The 17,456-nt window shown below is 37.4% G+C and overlaps 1 protein-coding gene across 1 annotated transcript in view; it reads right to left on the bottom strand.

Annotated features, from left to right (window-relative positions):
• Positions 1 to 1,325: 1,325 nt before the first annotated feature.
• Positions 1,326 to 17,456, bottom strand: part of CTR9 (CTR9 homolog, Paf1/RNA polymerase II complex component) — a 30,492-nt gene continuing 14,361 nt past the window's right edge. The window contains exons 13-25 of the mRNA XM_048484365.1: positions 16,294 to 16,382; positions 14,628 to 14,813; positions 13,770 to 13,857; positions 13,534 to 13,682; positions 10,377 to 10,493; positions 10,124 to 10,269; positions 9,029 to 9,100; positions 7,934 to 8,069; positions 6,833 to 6,976; positions 4,351 to 4,505; positions 3,835 to 3,931; positions 3,244 to 3,356; positions 1,326 to 2,395 (exon numbers count right to left, since the gene is read on the bottom strand). Coding sequence (XP_048340322.1) covers positions 1,963 to 2,395; positions 3,244 to 3,356; positions 3,835 to 3,931; positions 4,351 to 4,505; positions 6,833 to 6,976; positions 7,934 to 8,069; positions 9,029 to 9,100; positions 10,124 to 10,269; positions 10,377 to 10,493; positions 13,534 to 13,682; positions 13,770 to 13,857; positions 14,628 to 14,813; positions 16,294 to 16,382 — 1,925 coding nt within the window. The 3' untranslated portion in view covers positions 1,326 to 1,962. The remainder of the gene's footprint in view (positions 2,396 to 3,243; positions 3,357 to 3,834; positions 3,932 to 4,350; positions 4,506 to 6,832; positions 6,977 to 7,933; positions 8,070 to 9,028; positions 9,101 to 10,123; positions 10,270 to 10,376; positions 10,494 to 13,533; positions 13,683 to 13,769; positions 13,858 to 14,627; positions 14,814 to 16,293; positions 16,383 to 17,456) is intronic.

Below are 17,456 nucleotides of genomic sequence, written 5' to 3'. Positions count from 1 at the left end.
CTTAGTGTTTTCTAGGAGTATTATGGATTTGCATTGTTAAAAATACAATATTGCTAGGCAATGTACAAAGGGCAAATTAATGTAAGGCAATTGGAGAATACTGAATGGAATGTATCTATATTACTCCAAGAATAGATGCCATATTCTCCTAAATCTGCCCTCAACCTCTTTATTAAATGATTCTTATTGACCTATAATTAAAAAATTATAATAAATGAAAAAAATCTATTGCAGCATGATGCTGTGATAGAAGAATATTTTTAAATAAACTTTATTTAATCTAAATTATGTTTTGAGCCATGTGACTTCAGCATGAACATGATGAACTGCCACTGACCTTCCTTTTTCTCACCAGTTCTCCTTGTAGACGATTGATATGGCCAACAGAACCACCTTGGAGCACAGCGCTGGTTGGGCGAATCCAACAAATGGGCCTCACCCCACAATACAGTTTACCATGGTCTCCAAGAGAAACTGTGGAAATTTGAGATTTCCCAGTAAGTCCCTCAGGATTTGGTTTGCCATTGGAGAAGGGTGTCGCTCCAGAAGCTATGCTGTTGTTGACACTGGAAATGCCCTTGCCAATTGCTCTATTTTCCAACGGAGATGCTTTTGTTGATGGATTGGTCCTTTGCAGGTCTTTCTTTGATAATGTCTTTTGTGCCATATTTGAAATCTGTTTCTGAAAGTATATCTACTATATAAGCTATGAACTAATGATGAGAATTCTAGTTCCAGAATTTCCAGCTGGACAGATAATACCTTTTGTTTACCCAGTGAAAACAGACCTTCAAATGAACACTGGGGAAACGGCAAAGGCTGGCACACTAGTGAGCAAAAAAAATATGTCTCATCTGACATCAATTATTAACATGTTATTGGAGCCCTGAGTGAAAGAAGCAGAAAGAGAAGCTTCAGATCAGGAATACTAACAGGCTAATGAAGGTTTTTATTCTGTGGGGTCAGACAGTTTAACTAGTAGGACTTAATTAGTTTAATTGATACTCATCTGAAGCTTTAGGACTTACTACACTAGCTGAACAGCCATTGGGTACCAACTAAATATTCTGACCAAACATCACATTCCAGAATATAGAGATTCACAGCATAGTGGACAAAAAGTAGAGTTCATATGGACATAGTTGTTCCTGACTCTTTTACATGGAAATGCACCCAGAAAAGTTTTTTTAAGGCCCTTAGGTTACTAAAAAATTAGAAATTCAACAGATACCACATTGTAAATCCAATTACCCAAATTCTCTGCATATGATCTCTTACCAAGCCACCATAGCAAAAGCTGCAATAAAAACTGAACACTCCGAACAGATGGTAACAGCTTTTATTAGATGCTGCAGGCAGAGCTTTTCATTCCAAGAACTCTAGTTTTCTAAATTTTCCTCACGTGCCAACTCAGAAACCTGAAGTGTTTTTATATCATTATAATTAAGCTTTATTTTTACTTCAGCATGAATGTACTTTAAAATTTACAAGAACTAAAGTCAGTGACAGATAAAAAAAACCAATTTTCCTACTTTCATGTATTTTTTTAAAAAGTACAACACACTTTTGATCAGGCAAGGTGAGACAGCATGGTCTTGAATCAGCTACACATGATTAAATGTCCTTTCAGTGTGCCTTAAACAAACAATAACTGTCCCCCCAGATCTTATGTATGCCATGTCAGTACAAACTTGCCCTAAAGTATATCTGATCTCCAACTACAATAAAACTTAAGTATGTAGCATGTGCTAAGAGGAGTACTAGCAAGTGTACAGCTCAATAGAAAAAAAAGCCATAGTGAAGGTTCCACTTTTTAAATATTTTCCCCCGAAACATAGTTTTGCATCTTTGTAATCAAAGTTTTCAGATATAAAAGATGGACATCCTCACTTCCCCACAAATCTATCTCAAACCAAAATTTATTTACAAAACAGGCTATAAAACACAGGCTGCAACTGAAATCTAATCACTGTCATCTGATCCACCATATGAGCCTTGTTCTGATCCTTCATTGTTTGATGCCTCTGGCTCAGATTCGTTACCTGAACCCGCATTAACAGAGGCTCTATCTGAATCTCTGTCAGAATCAGCACTGCGAGAAGCTGGGCGAGATTCGTTTTCAGAACCACCTGAATGGCTTCTTCCAGACTGCACAGACTGACTTCTTCCAGACTGCACAGACTCATTGTCAGACTGTTCGGAATCTGATCGTCTTCTCTTCCTTGCTGACCCATCACTGTCCGAGTCTTCATCAGAAGGGTGGTCACTAGATCGCCTAGGACTGCCTCCCACACTGCCAGACTTATTGCTCTTGTCTGAATCGCTGTCTGACATAATGCGTTTGTTACGTGGCTGTTCTGCATCGTCTGAATCACTATTGCTGTTTCTGGCATTTCTGTAGGAGAAAAGATAGTATAATGAACATATCCCATGTAGTATTATAATTAAAGTGATCTATATTCCAAAAATGAAGAACTCTGAAGTAGTACTAACTAGGTCAAGAACTGTTACATTCTGTGACTTAATGATATGGAATTAAACCCAGTATTTTCTAATCCTTTGAGAATTTACTGAGCTATTTTTGCTCATTCTGCAGTCAGACAAAGGATCAATGCATGGTACAGAAGCTCCAGAACATGCCATTATCCATACAAATACATGTGTGTTAAGTGCCATCAAATCATTTCCAACTTATAACAACCCTCTGAAGTAATAACCTCCCAAACTACCCATTACTGAGGGATCTTGCAAAATGACAGCTGTGGCTTCCTTTACTGAGTCAATCCATCTCAGATGGATCTTTCTCTTTTCCTGCTGCCGTTAACAAAAATAGTATTTACTACAATTCAGAAACTCTGAATACTGATTATCAGTGTCACAACACAAAATGCAATTCTGCAGCATTAAAAAAGTCACAGAATATGGTATTCATGTAGAGGTGAAATTCAACTTTCCCTCCAAATCTCAGCTTTTTTTTCTTTCTTAAAGTTTCCACCTACTTCTTTTATTATTTTTGAATATATAGACATGCTGTAAATCCTCAGGGAGTCCTAGAGACATATTTGAACAAGATTTCTATGATTCAGGGTACAGCTTCAATAACGTGATCATACTGAAGATCAGTATGTATGGATCAAAGGTCAAATGTATGGATCATAATCCATAAAGTGGTGAAGGAATTTACATTTTCAGTGCAGGTAAAAAAATGAGGGACAGTACTGCAAGGCAAAAAATGATCCATACCCATCATCAGCAATTTTGAGTTTATCTTCATCCGATGAGTCATCACTTGAGGAAATTATGGCTTTAGATTTGATTTTTCCCTTCATTGAAAGAGGCAGACGTTCTGGCTTAAACTGTAAATGAAAAAAAAGTACTATAGAAACAGTAAAGAAAACTGGATTTTCAACTCTTTCGTGAAATTTGTGGTTATGTAATCTTTCACTGAGAAGTGGTGAACACTAGCATCTTGAGGGCTTTCCATTAATTTTAGACAATCTATCTGTTCTGTTATTTTTTTCAGCAGAGTGAAACACACAGAAAAGTTATCCAAACTCATTACATTTCAAACATTTACTGCTTTAGACACCACAGAAGTTAGAAAAATAGAGTATGAAATTTCAGTGAACTGTGGGGTTAGATAACGTTTTGTCAAGAAGTGCCTACTCATTTATCTAGCTTGTAAAGTATGTCTTGATTAACACAAATGTTACGATCCAATACTATTTTTCCTGTACTTTATATAGTACAAATAAGCTCACTGCCTTTGGTCCAAGTCTGCTGCCTAGACTAAGAAGTAAATGTTTACAAAAATGAACTCATCAAAATAGTTACAGCTTTTTTCTTCTCTGTTTTGGCTGGGCGACGTTTTTTAGGCCTGGGTGCAGTTTCATTTTCATCATCGTCACTACCATCATCTGCCTTTTGGGGTCTGGGGAAAAAACATAAAGAGCAACTCAAAAAGAGTTCTATAATTACAGCACTCTATTCAAATCTCTACAAACAAATTTTTTTTAATTGTATGTTAGGCAACAAGAAATAATGTTTCTTGTATCTAAGAAATTCCTTTAATAATGATTGAAATGGAGCAGTTAGATCAATTAAAAAGTAGAATTATACATGAACACACATTAAGGTTTCTGTTATAGTCTGCACACATCAGGCTATTTGACTTCCATCAAAGGTTTCTCACAAGCTCTCCTGAATCTTGAGGGTTATACATCAGGCAGTGGTTAGAGCTACTTACAGGAAAGGAGCGCTCAGAAAACTCACTGTACCCCTGGTAACTCTTTCTGTAGTTGTTTGAATTTTGCCCAGAGGGGCTTTACTGTCACAAAACAATGTACTGACCTTCTCCTCTTCTTCTTTTTCTTTTCTCCTTCCTCTTCCTCACCCTCTTGCTCACTGCCACTGCCTTTCCTTCTCTTTTTCTTTCTAGAAACCGGCATATCTTCATCACTGTCGTCATTGACAAATTCATCAAATTCCCCTGTTTTTTTGGAACGCTGTCACAAAACAAAAATGCACATCCCAATCATCATTTGTTGCTCAAAATAGTACACAAGACAAAGAATCTGCTTTAGTTATCTTCCAGTTCACAGCATGTGTTATTTGAAAAACAAAGATTTAAACTTAATTCCTAAGAGGACGTATCTTATTTAGAAGTTACCTTTTGACTTCTGAAAGGATAATAACATTACCCTGAAAGGTCATGTCTTGCAATGATCTAAATGAGGAGACTGGCTCCCTCTGGGTACTCAGCTCTATGACTCTAAGAAGTTGTATTTAAGTATTCAGTCGCTCCTTAAGCAACTATATTGACTCACAGGCAGACCTTGGTCTGAATAGATAAGTATGATAAAAAATCTGGGGGAGAACAGTAGCGTCCATGATACCCGCTAGCAGGCAGGGATCAAGGAATAGTTTCTATACAGACAATTGAGAAGACTGTCTGGGCAATGTAAACGAAGTACCCTGCTTCAGGACGTTATAGGAAATCACCACTTCAAGTTCCAAGACCTAGAAACAAACCATCTTTTCAGAGAACCTGGGTTTTGAAAATAGAATGGCAAGATTATTTGACTCACAAGCATGTATATCCCTTGTAGCTTAGAATATCAAAACTTTAAGAATAATGGAAAAATTGGAAAAAACAAGCAGACAGGAAATGAAAGAATTAAAGGACCATCTCCAAACAACTGCCAGTGCAATGCATGGAGAACACTCATTCTTCTTCAAGCAGAAATTCTTTTGACCTATGGTCAGAAGATTCCTTGAGTTACAGGATCAATGCTGATGAAACCATATAGGTGGGAGAGCAAAACTGTGATCATAATGGGAGACTGAAATGGTAGTGTTGGATCAAAGAAGTTGGGAAGGAAATAGGATTATTAGGTGGGATCAAGGAGTTAAAATATCACAAATAATTTAATTTAGAAACACAGTATTTTAAAATATAAGATGATATATTTGGGCCTAAGACAAGGGAAGATAGCAAAAAGAGATTAATTTAAGAATCAATTTACAAAATTCCAGCAGTGATCAGAATTTGATCTGTACAGTCTTCTGTGCCTACTATGTAAGCCTCCTGGGCTGGTTCATACTCCAGGGTCCTCCTCCAATAAGCTCCTTGACTCAGAATGGAGAGTGGAAGGGGTTAAATTTCATTCCATGTCCTCTCCTCCCCCACCTCTGGACCTCTCCACAAGGTCGAGACCATCTTCCTTGGCCTTTCTTTGGTCTTCTTTTTAAAGGAGGCCCTGAAACCTCATGGGCCCAGAATGCTCTTGCGAAAGGGATAGAGCTCCATAAGAGCTTGAATGGAGTGTAACTATTACGCCAGCTGAGCAGCTCGACCCTTGAACACCCCGCCCCCCCCAAGCTGGCAGATGGCCTGGCTTCCAGGTGCAGCTCCTTAAACAGGCTGAACTATTTTGCTGGTACCACTACCAAGCTTGATGCTCCAGTAGCAGCTGTCCCCTTCCCAGGCTATGGCATCAGGACAGAGGTGTTCTGTCAGTCCAGTTTTGCAGTGAGTACCTGCCCACCCTACTTCAGATCTAGTAGCATGTGGAGGGATCGTTCCTCAACCTATATAGTTCGATGAAGATTTTTGAGGTCAGACAAAAGATTTTGAATGAAACAACTAAAATATACATATTCTGAGTGACAGATCACAACACATTAAGAAGATGTTGCGTTACAAACGGAAAAACCTGAGTTAAATAGTGATCCAAGCAGATCAATCTGTGAGAGAAGGAGCTATGGAGAAAAGTTTTTAAAATTTAAGATTAGTTGGGTTAATGAGACTGCAGAAAGCAGAAAGGTAATGGCTATCAAGTTATAAAAATACAAAAGATGGAAAGAATATCCATAGAAGTTATTTTAGTCAAGAGAAAAACTTTCAAATTAGGTAATGCAGAGAAGATATAAAACGTAGAACAGGATCTGGGACTATTAGGCTGGAATGATAAGAGTATCAGAGGGCTGAAATTGGTCAGTATAGTACACGCGCCCTCATGTGCTTGTCCTTTGAGCCAAGGTTTTGTTATTGAAACCCAACAAATCACACACCCTTATCTAATGCTGCATCTACAGTTTTACAAAATATTGACAGAATGTGGAACATTCATAAATTGGCAAAAACTTAAACCATATGCTTTTATAAGAGACTGATTTTATAAATCTGTCTCTTCAGTGCCTAAAATTAGGTTTTATGTTGCTTATTGTATTCTTGTTCAACACTACAATACACCATTATTTCATTATGAAATAGCCTGATATCACATTTGAACAATTTGGGAAATCCAAGTAAAAAAACTTTATTCTGTACCCTGCCAGGTCCACCGCGTTTCTTCTCTTTTGATCCTTCAACTTCTCCTGTGAACATCAAAATATTCTTGGTCTTCTCCACATACTGTGCTCTCTGTTCTAAAAGTTTCTTTTGTTCTTCTATTTCTCTGAGGCGTTTTTCTTCCTAGAAGAGTAAGAACAACTTTAGTATACTTCTGTTTCCGATATTGAATGCAAATATTCAAAAGTATGAATTTAGCAGGACACATTGAATACTGCGTGGTGTAATGGTCAGACTGCTGGACTAAAACTGGAGAGACCCATGTTCAAATCCCTGTTGCCATGAAATGTACTGGGTGTAAAAGGCCAGTCTCTCAGCCTAACTGACCTTGTAGGACTGCTATATGAATAGAAATGAAAAATGGAGTATGCTACCCTGAGCTTCTTCAAACAAGGGAGAAATAGAAATTAACTGAAATAAATGTTAGTCTATTTTCCTTAAAATGGATCATTGTTGAAAATTCAGATGGGATTCTGCAGGGTTCAAAGATCTGGTTGTATACTAATTGCCTGGTATGTTCCCTGAACATCACTGTGTTCAGAGAATGGCAATCTATTGGTGGTCCCTGGCCCGAAAGATGTTTGGCTAGCCTCAACCTGGGGGAAAGCTCTGTCTGGTAAGACCCAGGCCCTGTGGGATCTGTTGCAGTTCCACAAGGCGTGAAGGACAAAGCTGTTCCACCAGGAATAGGATTGAGTCAGCTATATTCTTCCATCACTGGCCTCACCTCCTGGCTTCCCCTTCCTTTCAATTTGGACCTGAAAAGTTATATATCTGTTGCTGTTGGGATTTAGATTAGGTTTAAACATTAATGAAATTCTGGTTTAATGATATTTATTATGAAATGTTGGAAACAGCCCTGAACCCATGATGGAAACAGCAGCATTTAAGACTAAATAAATAAAAAGCTATAGTGTAACACTTGCAATTTTCCAAATGGACTAAGAATTCGAAACTGGACCTTCCTTCCAAATCCATGTAGGTACACATCATTAAATGCACTAATGCAATCTGGAGCCTAGTGTTAGGAGTGACATGTCAATAACCTAGCTCTGTTATAGCAGTAAAAGGAATAAAAACCTGTTCTTTGAGCAATTTCTGACGCAGCAGTTCTTTCTCTTGCTCTTGTTTTGCTCGTAGCTCCCGTTCTTCTTCATCCTGCTTGCGTGCCCGAGCCACATGATATTGAGCTTGGCTCAACAGATCGGAACATTGCCTATATAACATTGAGTTAGAATTGCAGACAGAAACAAAATGTTAAAAGTGTTCAAATGACTGGCCAAGACATAAGCCCCTTCAATAAAAGGAGCAGAGTATAAAGTTGGAAAGACTTGCACATCTGTTAATGGCTAATATTCAAGTTTTTGAAAAGCACATCTCAGGGGAAAATGTACACACAGCCAGGACTCCGTTCTTTTGTTTTTCCACTGCTAAAGAATCTGGTCACTTTCCAAATATGGCAGTGACTTCTTGGGCTAAACAATCTCCATGCATCACTCCAAACATTTTTTTTCGGAGCTTTTACGCTTGTTCAGATATGTCAAATTAATTTTCAGCCTGAATAATTAGTCAGCAAAGAGAGCTGTTTAAAGCTGTTAAAGTTGTTGGTCAACAACTAAATTACGTAGATGTGGGAAAATGACTATTAAAAGACAGGTATTTAAGAAGTTATATTCAGTAAACAAGAGCACATTTCTTTGTTAAAGCACATTCTTAAAGGAAATACAGCTCACAATATTTCTCAAGCTGAACAATTCAATAATTTCATGGCCTGCATGAAAATGAAAAACTAGAAGTTGCAATTACTACCACACCTTTATTAGCATTTCTAGAAAACTAATAGGCAACCTCTATGAATATACAAGTTAACTACCATGTTTGATCAAAGCAGGCAGACAGCAAGGAGCCACCCTTGTAGTCTTCAACATGTGTATCTACTAGTGCTTGGCAGCCTGGAAATGTGTGGTGGTAATGTTCTTGATTGCCTGCTTGGAAGGATGTTAGACCCAAACTGTTACACACAGAGACACAACCTCCAAAGCATGGGGTCAAGTGATGACTGAGTGTAGGCCATACTGACATCCAAATCCTACAGCATATAGTATGCTACTGTGCTTATTTTCATAAATTAAGCCAAACTATTGATTAAACAGGTTATAAATGAGTTGATTTTACCTGGCTTCAGTTGCAGCAAGGGCTAAGTCAAATCTCATTTTATCTCCTACTTTACTTAAGTAACTGAAATATCTGAATGGAAAATAAAGACAAGAATACTTTAGATGAATCCCAATCAAAATTCAAATTCAATCATCTTTATTGGCATAAAGAGAATAAGTTAAGATCACTATACATTAAAATTATAAGGTGAAAAAGAAAAAGAAAAGTCCAACAAATGAACTTTTGTTCAGCTGATTTCAAGTTTTTAAGAGGTCTTCCGTTTTAGTATCATTTCTTTTCTTCTGTTGAATTCCAATCTTAAAACAACGTCCAACTCATTAAAATCACTAAAAACAAATATTCAAATTCTATTTTCTACTATGATATTATCTATCAGATTAATAGATTGAGTGCACACTCAGTTCAGATCCCGCTCAACATGTTTTGCAGCGTGATTATTATAATGAACTTCACTGTGAAAGTTCACTGATTTACGGGATCTGGATGGCACAGAGTACCCTTTTGGCAGAGGATTGATGTAATGGCTCAGGGAAAGCCTTGCAGAGCCTGCTGAACAACTGGAAACCTCAAGCAACTGAAACTACTGGGACAGGAGACAGATATTTGGCACGGGCAGAAAAAGAGCAATAATGCTATGAGAAGACAACCTGCAGGATATCCAATGGGACTGTGAATAAAAACAGAAGCTATAATCCATTAAGCAAGCTTCCAAGGCAGAAGCAATATGGATACTGTCTTAAAGCTGTTTGTTGCTGGGCTCTGGCTTACTTTATAAAAACGGTTCTTTTGTGTGCAAAAAAATAGAGTAACCTTGAAGGCTAGAACCAAAGAATATGATTTTGAATGCCTGTTACTAGCTCTGTTGGGAATTTCCACAACTGGAGCTTTGGTTTTTAAACTTACGTAATTTTGATGTTTTAAATGTTTTATGTATTTATGATATTTACTGTATTTATTAGGTATGTTTTATTGTGGGCTACCTTGAGTCTTTGGAGATATGGCAGACATGAGGTTTCAGGGCCTCCTTTATTTAATGCAATAAATAAATAAATGATTTTAAAAAAACACACACACACACATACAGCTACTTACCGGTGAGCTAGCTCAAGTTCTTTGACAGCATTCAGTACTTCCTTCAAGTTACTTTTTTCATCTTTCAGGACAGAGGTAGCTAGCCTCTGCAGCACGAGGGCCACATTAAACATAAGGACAGTATCACTGGGTGCCACATGTCTAGCCTAAGGACACAAAAGTTTGATTTAAGACAGGTGTCAGCCAGCACAGCTCCAGCAATGAAAAACATACACAAGTGATGTTACATATCTAATATATTTTTAAAAATTACCTTCAACAATGTTTGCTTGCACTCTTGTAATTTGCCACATTTGAAGAGAGCTCGGGCCAAATACAGTAGTACCTCTGTGTTCTGGTGCTTGTAGAATTTTCTGAGGCAGTTTTCATACTACAAGAAAATGTATCCAAGCAAGACTAAATTCCTCAACAATGCCATTAATCTCAGCATCCAGTATAATTAAATATGAAGTGCAACAGTACAAACTCTAATAATATGTTTATTCTCTGTTCCACATAAAAATGAAAGTTCAGTCAGTTGAGGTTCAGCAGTGGAGAAAGTTGTACACTTCCGCATTAGAATATAGTCCCAAGCTAATATAACAATTAGCGTTCATTTTAACATACTGCTTTTGTCAAAGCCATTATTTTGTGCATTACTGAATATGATACTTTGATACAAGAACATTTATGCCCAAATGTAATTTTACTTTCAGATGGATGGAGGGCTAGGTAGGAACTAGGACCCAAGGGGAGCATTCCACAACAAAGACTGCCCAGAATGCTTTGTTTTACGGTGGAGTAATAGACAATCTAACTATCATCTTCATGTGGAACACAATTTAGTAAATTCAGTCAGTTGTTGCTGCATATGCTGTAATAGTGTTCCAGCTATTCAAACGGCTCCATAAGTGTCCTCAAAACTTTACAGCTGCAAAGTTCTTTACAATTATTTGGTATTTGCAGAACTGGAATTTTGCAGTGTTATTTACAACAAACACTGTTATTGTTTACTTACACCAGCCAAGGAGTCAGTCATTTTTCACAATTTGAAATTCCTAGATCTTCCACACTGAACACATAATTATATATTCACTACTATGTAGAATACTGAGCCTTTAGGTTCAGAGGTACAAATCTTGGAAATAAAAAAAAATCAGGACAAAATGTTTCAGGACCGAAAAAAATATATCCTATGAGATCTGGGATTCTTGAAATCAGCAATTAAGCCCTGTCATTATGAGTGATGGAAATGGACACTCCAACTGATTGCAGGAAAAAAGATCCTTGAACCAGATCAGGTAGTAACCATTCTGTTTATTGATTTATATAAGATTCAGAATGCTAAGGCTCTAGACAATTAGTTTTCAAACTAACTTCCAGGGAATCTTTTTTAATTATTAATTAGCCTATTATTTATTTATTTAAATTTATTCCTCATCCTTTACTACAGCAGCAGGGCGCGTTACATTAAAAGCCATAATAAAATACCAGACAATAAAAACCAATTCTAAAACCATAAAACATTCTAAACCCTAAAACCCCCACCCTAATCACTCCCCAAAGAGGGAGAGGCCTATTAAGTACCTTCTGTGCAGGTAGGATGAGTGCACATGAATGTCACATACTGCCCTCTCCAGCCCCCACTGTCACTATGTATAAACTGGTCATATAATCTACAGTCCACCTTCTTGCAGTAGCACATGGTAGGGAAAGTAGTGGGTAAGCTGTCCTTTAGTGACACCTCTCTTCTAACTACTACTGCAGACCTCCTCATTAACCCCCACCCAATATGCTCCAACACAAGGGCTCCCTGGAACACAGTTTAAAACCCACCGTTCTAGACTACATGAAGATAGATTTTTCTTATTTGATATAGAAATGTAGCAAAAAATGTCCTATCTACCTTCAATCCAATACAAACCTAGCATACGATTAAAAATAAATATTAAATTGCTAATAGTAGTTATTTCATCCTTTTAATTCAACTTGGTCATACTTTAAAACAATTCATACAAGATTTGAGTGAAAAAGTGTACAAGTCGGAAGATAAATCTACAATTAGTTGAACTCCCATCACTTTCTGAATCCAATTCCCCATGTAAAGGTTGTTGCTGGCAAACCCCCATGTTTGGGGTAGCACCTTCCCATTTCTCTATCTGCAGAAGTTATACTGGATTATCCTTCAATGCTTTTTGAAAAATCCCACTGATACTGGTAATTTCAAGGACACCTGTCCATTTGTTCTTTACTCTTTGAATAGTGAAAAAATAATATCCTCCTCTTGACATACTATTTGTTTTAGGACTACAACTTAAATCATCAGTTTATATTATGGTAATAAATCTTACTTAGCAAATATCTACCTCTATTTTGTACAGACCACTATAAACCAGTATGAAAGCTACACAGTAATTACTGAAGTGTTTCATATTTCTTTCAAGAAACATAAATATCAGTAGCATAACATTGTGCATTTTTAGAAGGACTTTTAAATGGATGGACAGTGTAAACAACACTGAAAACTTTGGTAATTTTTTATTTAAGTCTTGCCCTGAGACTTCTGATGCATTCATTGAGCCCAGTGTCAGGTCATTTGATAGGCTGGAGGATTCATTCTGTTAATGGTGACACTTTTTGCCCACACAAGAAACTTCCCCATTACAAGAAGATCTTGCAAAAGGGGAAGGCTCCTTGTACCACAGGGTTGTGACTCCATTAGGAGAATGGATCCTCAGGACCAAATCTATGGATAGCAGGCTTCTTTTGACATATTTTTCCTTGTCCTAGCTGCTCTTACCAAATAATCTTGATTAATGGCTATGGTAGTATGTACCAATGAGAGGGAAAGCTAAGGGAAAACAAGTACAAGTTAATAGAAAGATAAGTCCTTTGAACACACTAAAAGTAAAAGTGTAATGGCTTGTATCCAACATATACTGTCTGTCACTGTAAAGATATGCCTGACAGGAGGGGATTTCTACCAATATTTTTTCTCACTTCAGAACTGTACACTCAACCTACCAGTGTTCCTGCGGGTCCTCTGAAATGCTGTACGGCAGTACGCAAGTCCACATAAGTTCTTTATAGTTTTTTTCAGTGTTCCTTCAACTTTCTTCCATCAACTATTACAGATAACTGTCCACTTGTTACCCCACATATGCTGTTCCTTATTAGCAATATGAAGCAAAATAATATGGAAATACAACACTTCATGGCTGCTCCAGGAGAAAAACAATTAACCCCCTCCTAAAAAGAAAAATCTTAGAAATAGCTATGCTTTCCCCTCCCAATAGTGCTTAACAATCAGCTATCCTATTGACAAAGTTTCAAAAACATTTCTTCATGAAAATTGTGGTTGCTTTTGCAACTTTACTTCGAAATTGGGGTTTTATGAGACATGTTTTCAAGCTGCCACTTCTAAGGATTACCATCTGTACAGCACTGATGTACTGCTTCTGTTCCACATAAATATGTGCAAGATTCAGCCACACATCACTGATGTCTGCGGTTGCTTCTCTCACTTGGGCAAAAACATCACGAGCCTCACGGAAATATCCTTTGTGTGCCAGTACAGCTCCTAAAAGAAGAAATCAGAGAAGTTTCAGATGTATGCACTACCACGCAATCAGAAGCATCTAGAAGAAAATTCAGATCCAATAGTCACCTATGCCATTAGCAGCATACAAATTCTTTGAATCATTCCTGAGTACTTGTTTGTAGATGGCTAGTGCACGGTCCTGATGGCGTTTTTCCTACAAAAAATTATTTTTTAAAAATGAACGTTTACAATTTAAGAATTTAGCCAATGGTTGCTGAAAAGACCACAGAAACACAATGTGAACATACATGGCATTTAGAATTCTCTGTGTTAAGTACCATCAAGTTACTTTCACTCTATGGCAACCATATGACATCTCCAAAATGTCCTATCATTAATTGCCTTGCTGAGGTCTTGCAAACTGAGGACTGTGGTTTCCCTTAAGAAGTCAATCCATCTTATGTTGCGTATTCCTCTGTTCTTGTTGCCTCCAACTTTTCCTATCATTATTTTTCTAGCCACTCTTGTCTTCTCATAATGTGACCAAAATGTGATAGCCTGGGACGGTTTAGTCATTTTAGCTTCTAGGAAGAGTTCAGGCCTGATTTGATCTACAAGTCACATATTTGTCTTTTTGTTGCGGTCCATGGTATCAATAAAACTCTCTTCCAACACCATATTTCAAATGAATCAACTTTATTCCTGTCATCTTTTTTCACTGTCTAACTTTCACACCTATACATAGTAATGGGAATAGTATGGTATGAATTATCTTGATTTGGTTACTAGTGACTCATCCTTATACTCAAGGTTCTTTTCTAGCTCCTTCATGGCTGCCCGGTCTTAATCTCCTTCTGATTTACAATTACTATGGAATACTTGCTGTCTGTATGTATTCATCCATTCTGCATTGTTTTAGTTGCAATCTGCCTTGAGGCTGAATGAGAAAAACAGGCTAAAAATTAAGGAAATTAAATAAATTACCTTCTCTCTGTCTCTGGTGGGTTGGTGCAAAGTCTGTAACCAAACATTACCCAGAGCCAACATTGAGTATGTGTCATTCTGAGTTGATGGCTGCTTCAATATTCTTTCAAATTTCTTCTGTCCTGGACCCCACTCTTGCTTAGCCAAATGAAGATTACCAATTAAGGACCAAGCATCTGGGTGATCCTAAAACACATTAAAAGTGAGCAAGATACTATCCCAGCAAGTTTAGATCTGCTGACATTGAAAATATGTGCTTATTTATAATCTTACCACAATTCTGCTCATCCCTCAAGGTTAGAATACACAGTTCAAAAGTATTTTAAAAAATTGAGAATACTTTAAAGAGAACATTCTACTAGTTTACTACTGAAAATTCTAGTAAAGGTTCACAGAACATTCAGATACTGCACTTTCCACATAAGCCCCTGAAAACCTTTTGCAAATGTTTTCAAAAAACCCTGTTTGACTACATTCAACCCCTCAAAATGATTCCTGGCTGCCCTTTTCTGGTTGTTTCTGGGGTTTTTTAACAATCTGTAGATTTGATGCTCAAGGCTTCAAAGCCTTGTGCTGTAATTCTTAAGGGGTTGTGTCTTTGTAGCTACTAGACATGACCCCCGCTCCCCACTAAAAAAAGACAGAAATGCAAGTGCAAGATGGCTCACGCAAGCAAGAAAAATGGCACTGGCAAGGAAGTCTGGGGACTACAGAGCATGTGGGAAACAATTTAAATACCTCCACACAGCAATTTAAAACAGTTTCACAAAAGAATCGGTTTCAGATATCATTTTTAAAAGATTGCTTGGGAACAAAATCCAAATAAAAAGTTTTGAGGCAGGAAATGAAACGTTTGGGGGTAAAACCTAAGCAGAACTCCTCTCAGGAAACATTTTATTTTCTTCCTCAAAATGTTTTATTTGGTTTGTACAGAAAGGGCCGCTGTTAGTCAGACTTTCTTCTGAACCAATGTCTCAAGCAGTTGTAAAAAATGTCTTTCAGGATACCTTCCACTAATCACACAGAAAAATTATATGTCATTTCTAGTACAATGTGCAGACTGAAAGAGAATATCACTTAATTTCTATTCAGTATTCTCATCAACATAAAGATTGGACAACTCCTCAACAACTGTCAGGATGGTGTTTATCTAGTCAAGATTAATGTAACCAATTGCCTACTGTGATATATGTAACCAGCTTCGATATGTAACCAATTTCCTGCTTTGATATATGTAACCAACTGTGCTATATGTAACCACTGCCATAGATGCATTATTTCCTTGACCTAAGTTTCATGGTTTTGCATGTTTGGTAGAGAAGTAGACCTCTCCTGACATGCCTGGCCCACAGGAAAGAGTTACTGCTGTTATCTTGTCATGGGCGGGAAGCCAGGTGGCTCTAACGCTATCAGTCGCTGACCTTGGGGCTGGGCACACTCGCAGCCTAGGTACCAGAGGCTTTCTCTGGGAATTTGGGAGGGGGGGACTCAAAGGGAATATATGGAGCTGAGATGCCAGTTCAATCAGAACCGGCTTTGCCATGTTATGACTGGTCTACTTCAACAATAAATGCTGCTGAATAATCTTACAGAGACTGTTTATTGAGTTAAGATCCAGGAATCGAACAAAACCACTGAATACAAACATATACACATCTTTACAAACCTGATTGATTTGAAGTGCTTCTTTAAACCAATCAGAAGCTTCATAAAAGTTTCCCTTATCTCGTGCCATTGCTCCTAAACGCAGGTAGCCTGAATAGACACAAATACAAATAATCTAGTTAGATCCAGCTTACTAAACTAGCATTCCACTAAGCACAGGATGAAGCACATCTGCTGCACAGATGCCATAAACTGACTAGGGATGTCAACATATTATTATGATTTTATTAAATTTATATCCCATCCATTCCCAACCAGGGTTGGACTCGGCGCTTCACAAAGATTCAAAACACGACAAACAATAAAATAACATAATATTACTAAAACCTAACAATGAAGTTACTGATGGTGAAAAAAATACAACATTCTATAGCCTATAATATCTCTCCGCTTCAGCAGCTCTCCTACTTGTCTGAGGATGGGAAACACACAGAAAGAGGGAGGGTACCCAGTTCACCAATGATAAACAATTAATGATTGGGAGTCTGGTATAAAGTGGGCGAGCACCATAAGTGTAATGAACAACCACTGACTGCCTATTATTAAGCTGCTGTGAGTCTGAGGAATAGAAGGAACGTGTCTGTCAATATACTAGACCAATATTTACACCAGTCATTGGTACGCTATTCATAGTTTACATGCAAACAATGCAAACCCATACCGCTGAACTTGTCTATGAAAGCTCCTTCAATGATATTGAACTGAACTCCAAAAGAGAAGGATTGATCTGCCTAACAGGTCTCGTGAAACAGGCATTACAGATGAATATACCAGTAAGACTTAGATTAACAAACATTTTATTAGTTTTATCAACTTTGCTATTTTTCTAGTTAGACGCAAAGTTTCAAAAATTTTGAAAACTTGGGGGGACATCTCCCCACATTTTTTTCAGAAAGAAAAACAGGAAAACTTTGAATATATGCAGCAATTACTTTTCTATGTAACTTTCACTTATTTGAATGCTTTAACAATATGAAATGCATCGTTTATAACTTAGTTCGTACATAAAACTGTACTACTTGGAATATTTGTTAAATTTAAAAGTACAGATACCTTCCTTTTCTACAGGCATAGAGTGGGATTCAGAGTAAATTTTCTACTGATGGGAGGCATAATTTCTTTCAATTCCCACTTCCTGTTGCAGACCCACAATTTCCTCCTCAT

The sequence above is a fragment of the Sphaerodactylus townsendi genome, linkage group LG02 (genome assembly GCF_021028975.2).
Source record: "Sphaerodactylus townsendi isolate TG3544 linkage group LG02, MPM_Stown_v2.3, whole genome shotgun sequence".
Taxonomy (NCBI): domain Eukaryota; kingdom Metazoa; phylum Chordata; class Lepidosauria; order Squamata; family Sphaerodactylidae; genus Sphaerodactylus; species Sphaerodactylus townsendi.
This window is presented reverse-complemented; position numbering and strand designations above follow the sequence as displayed.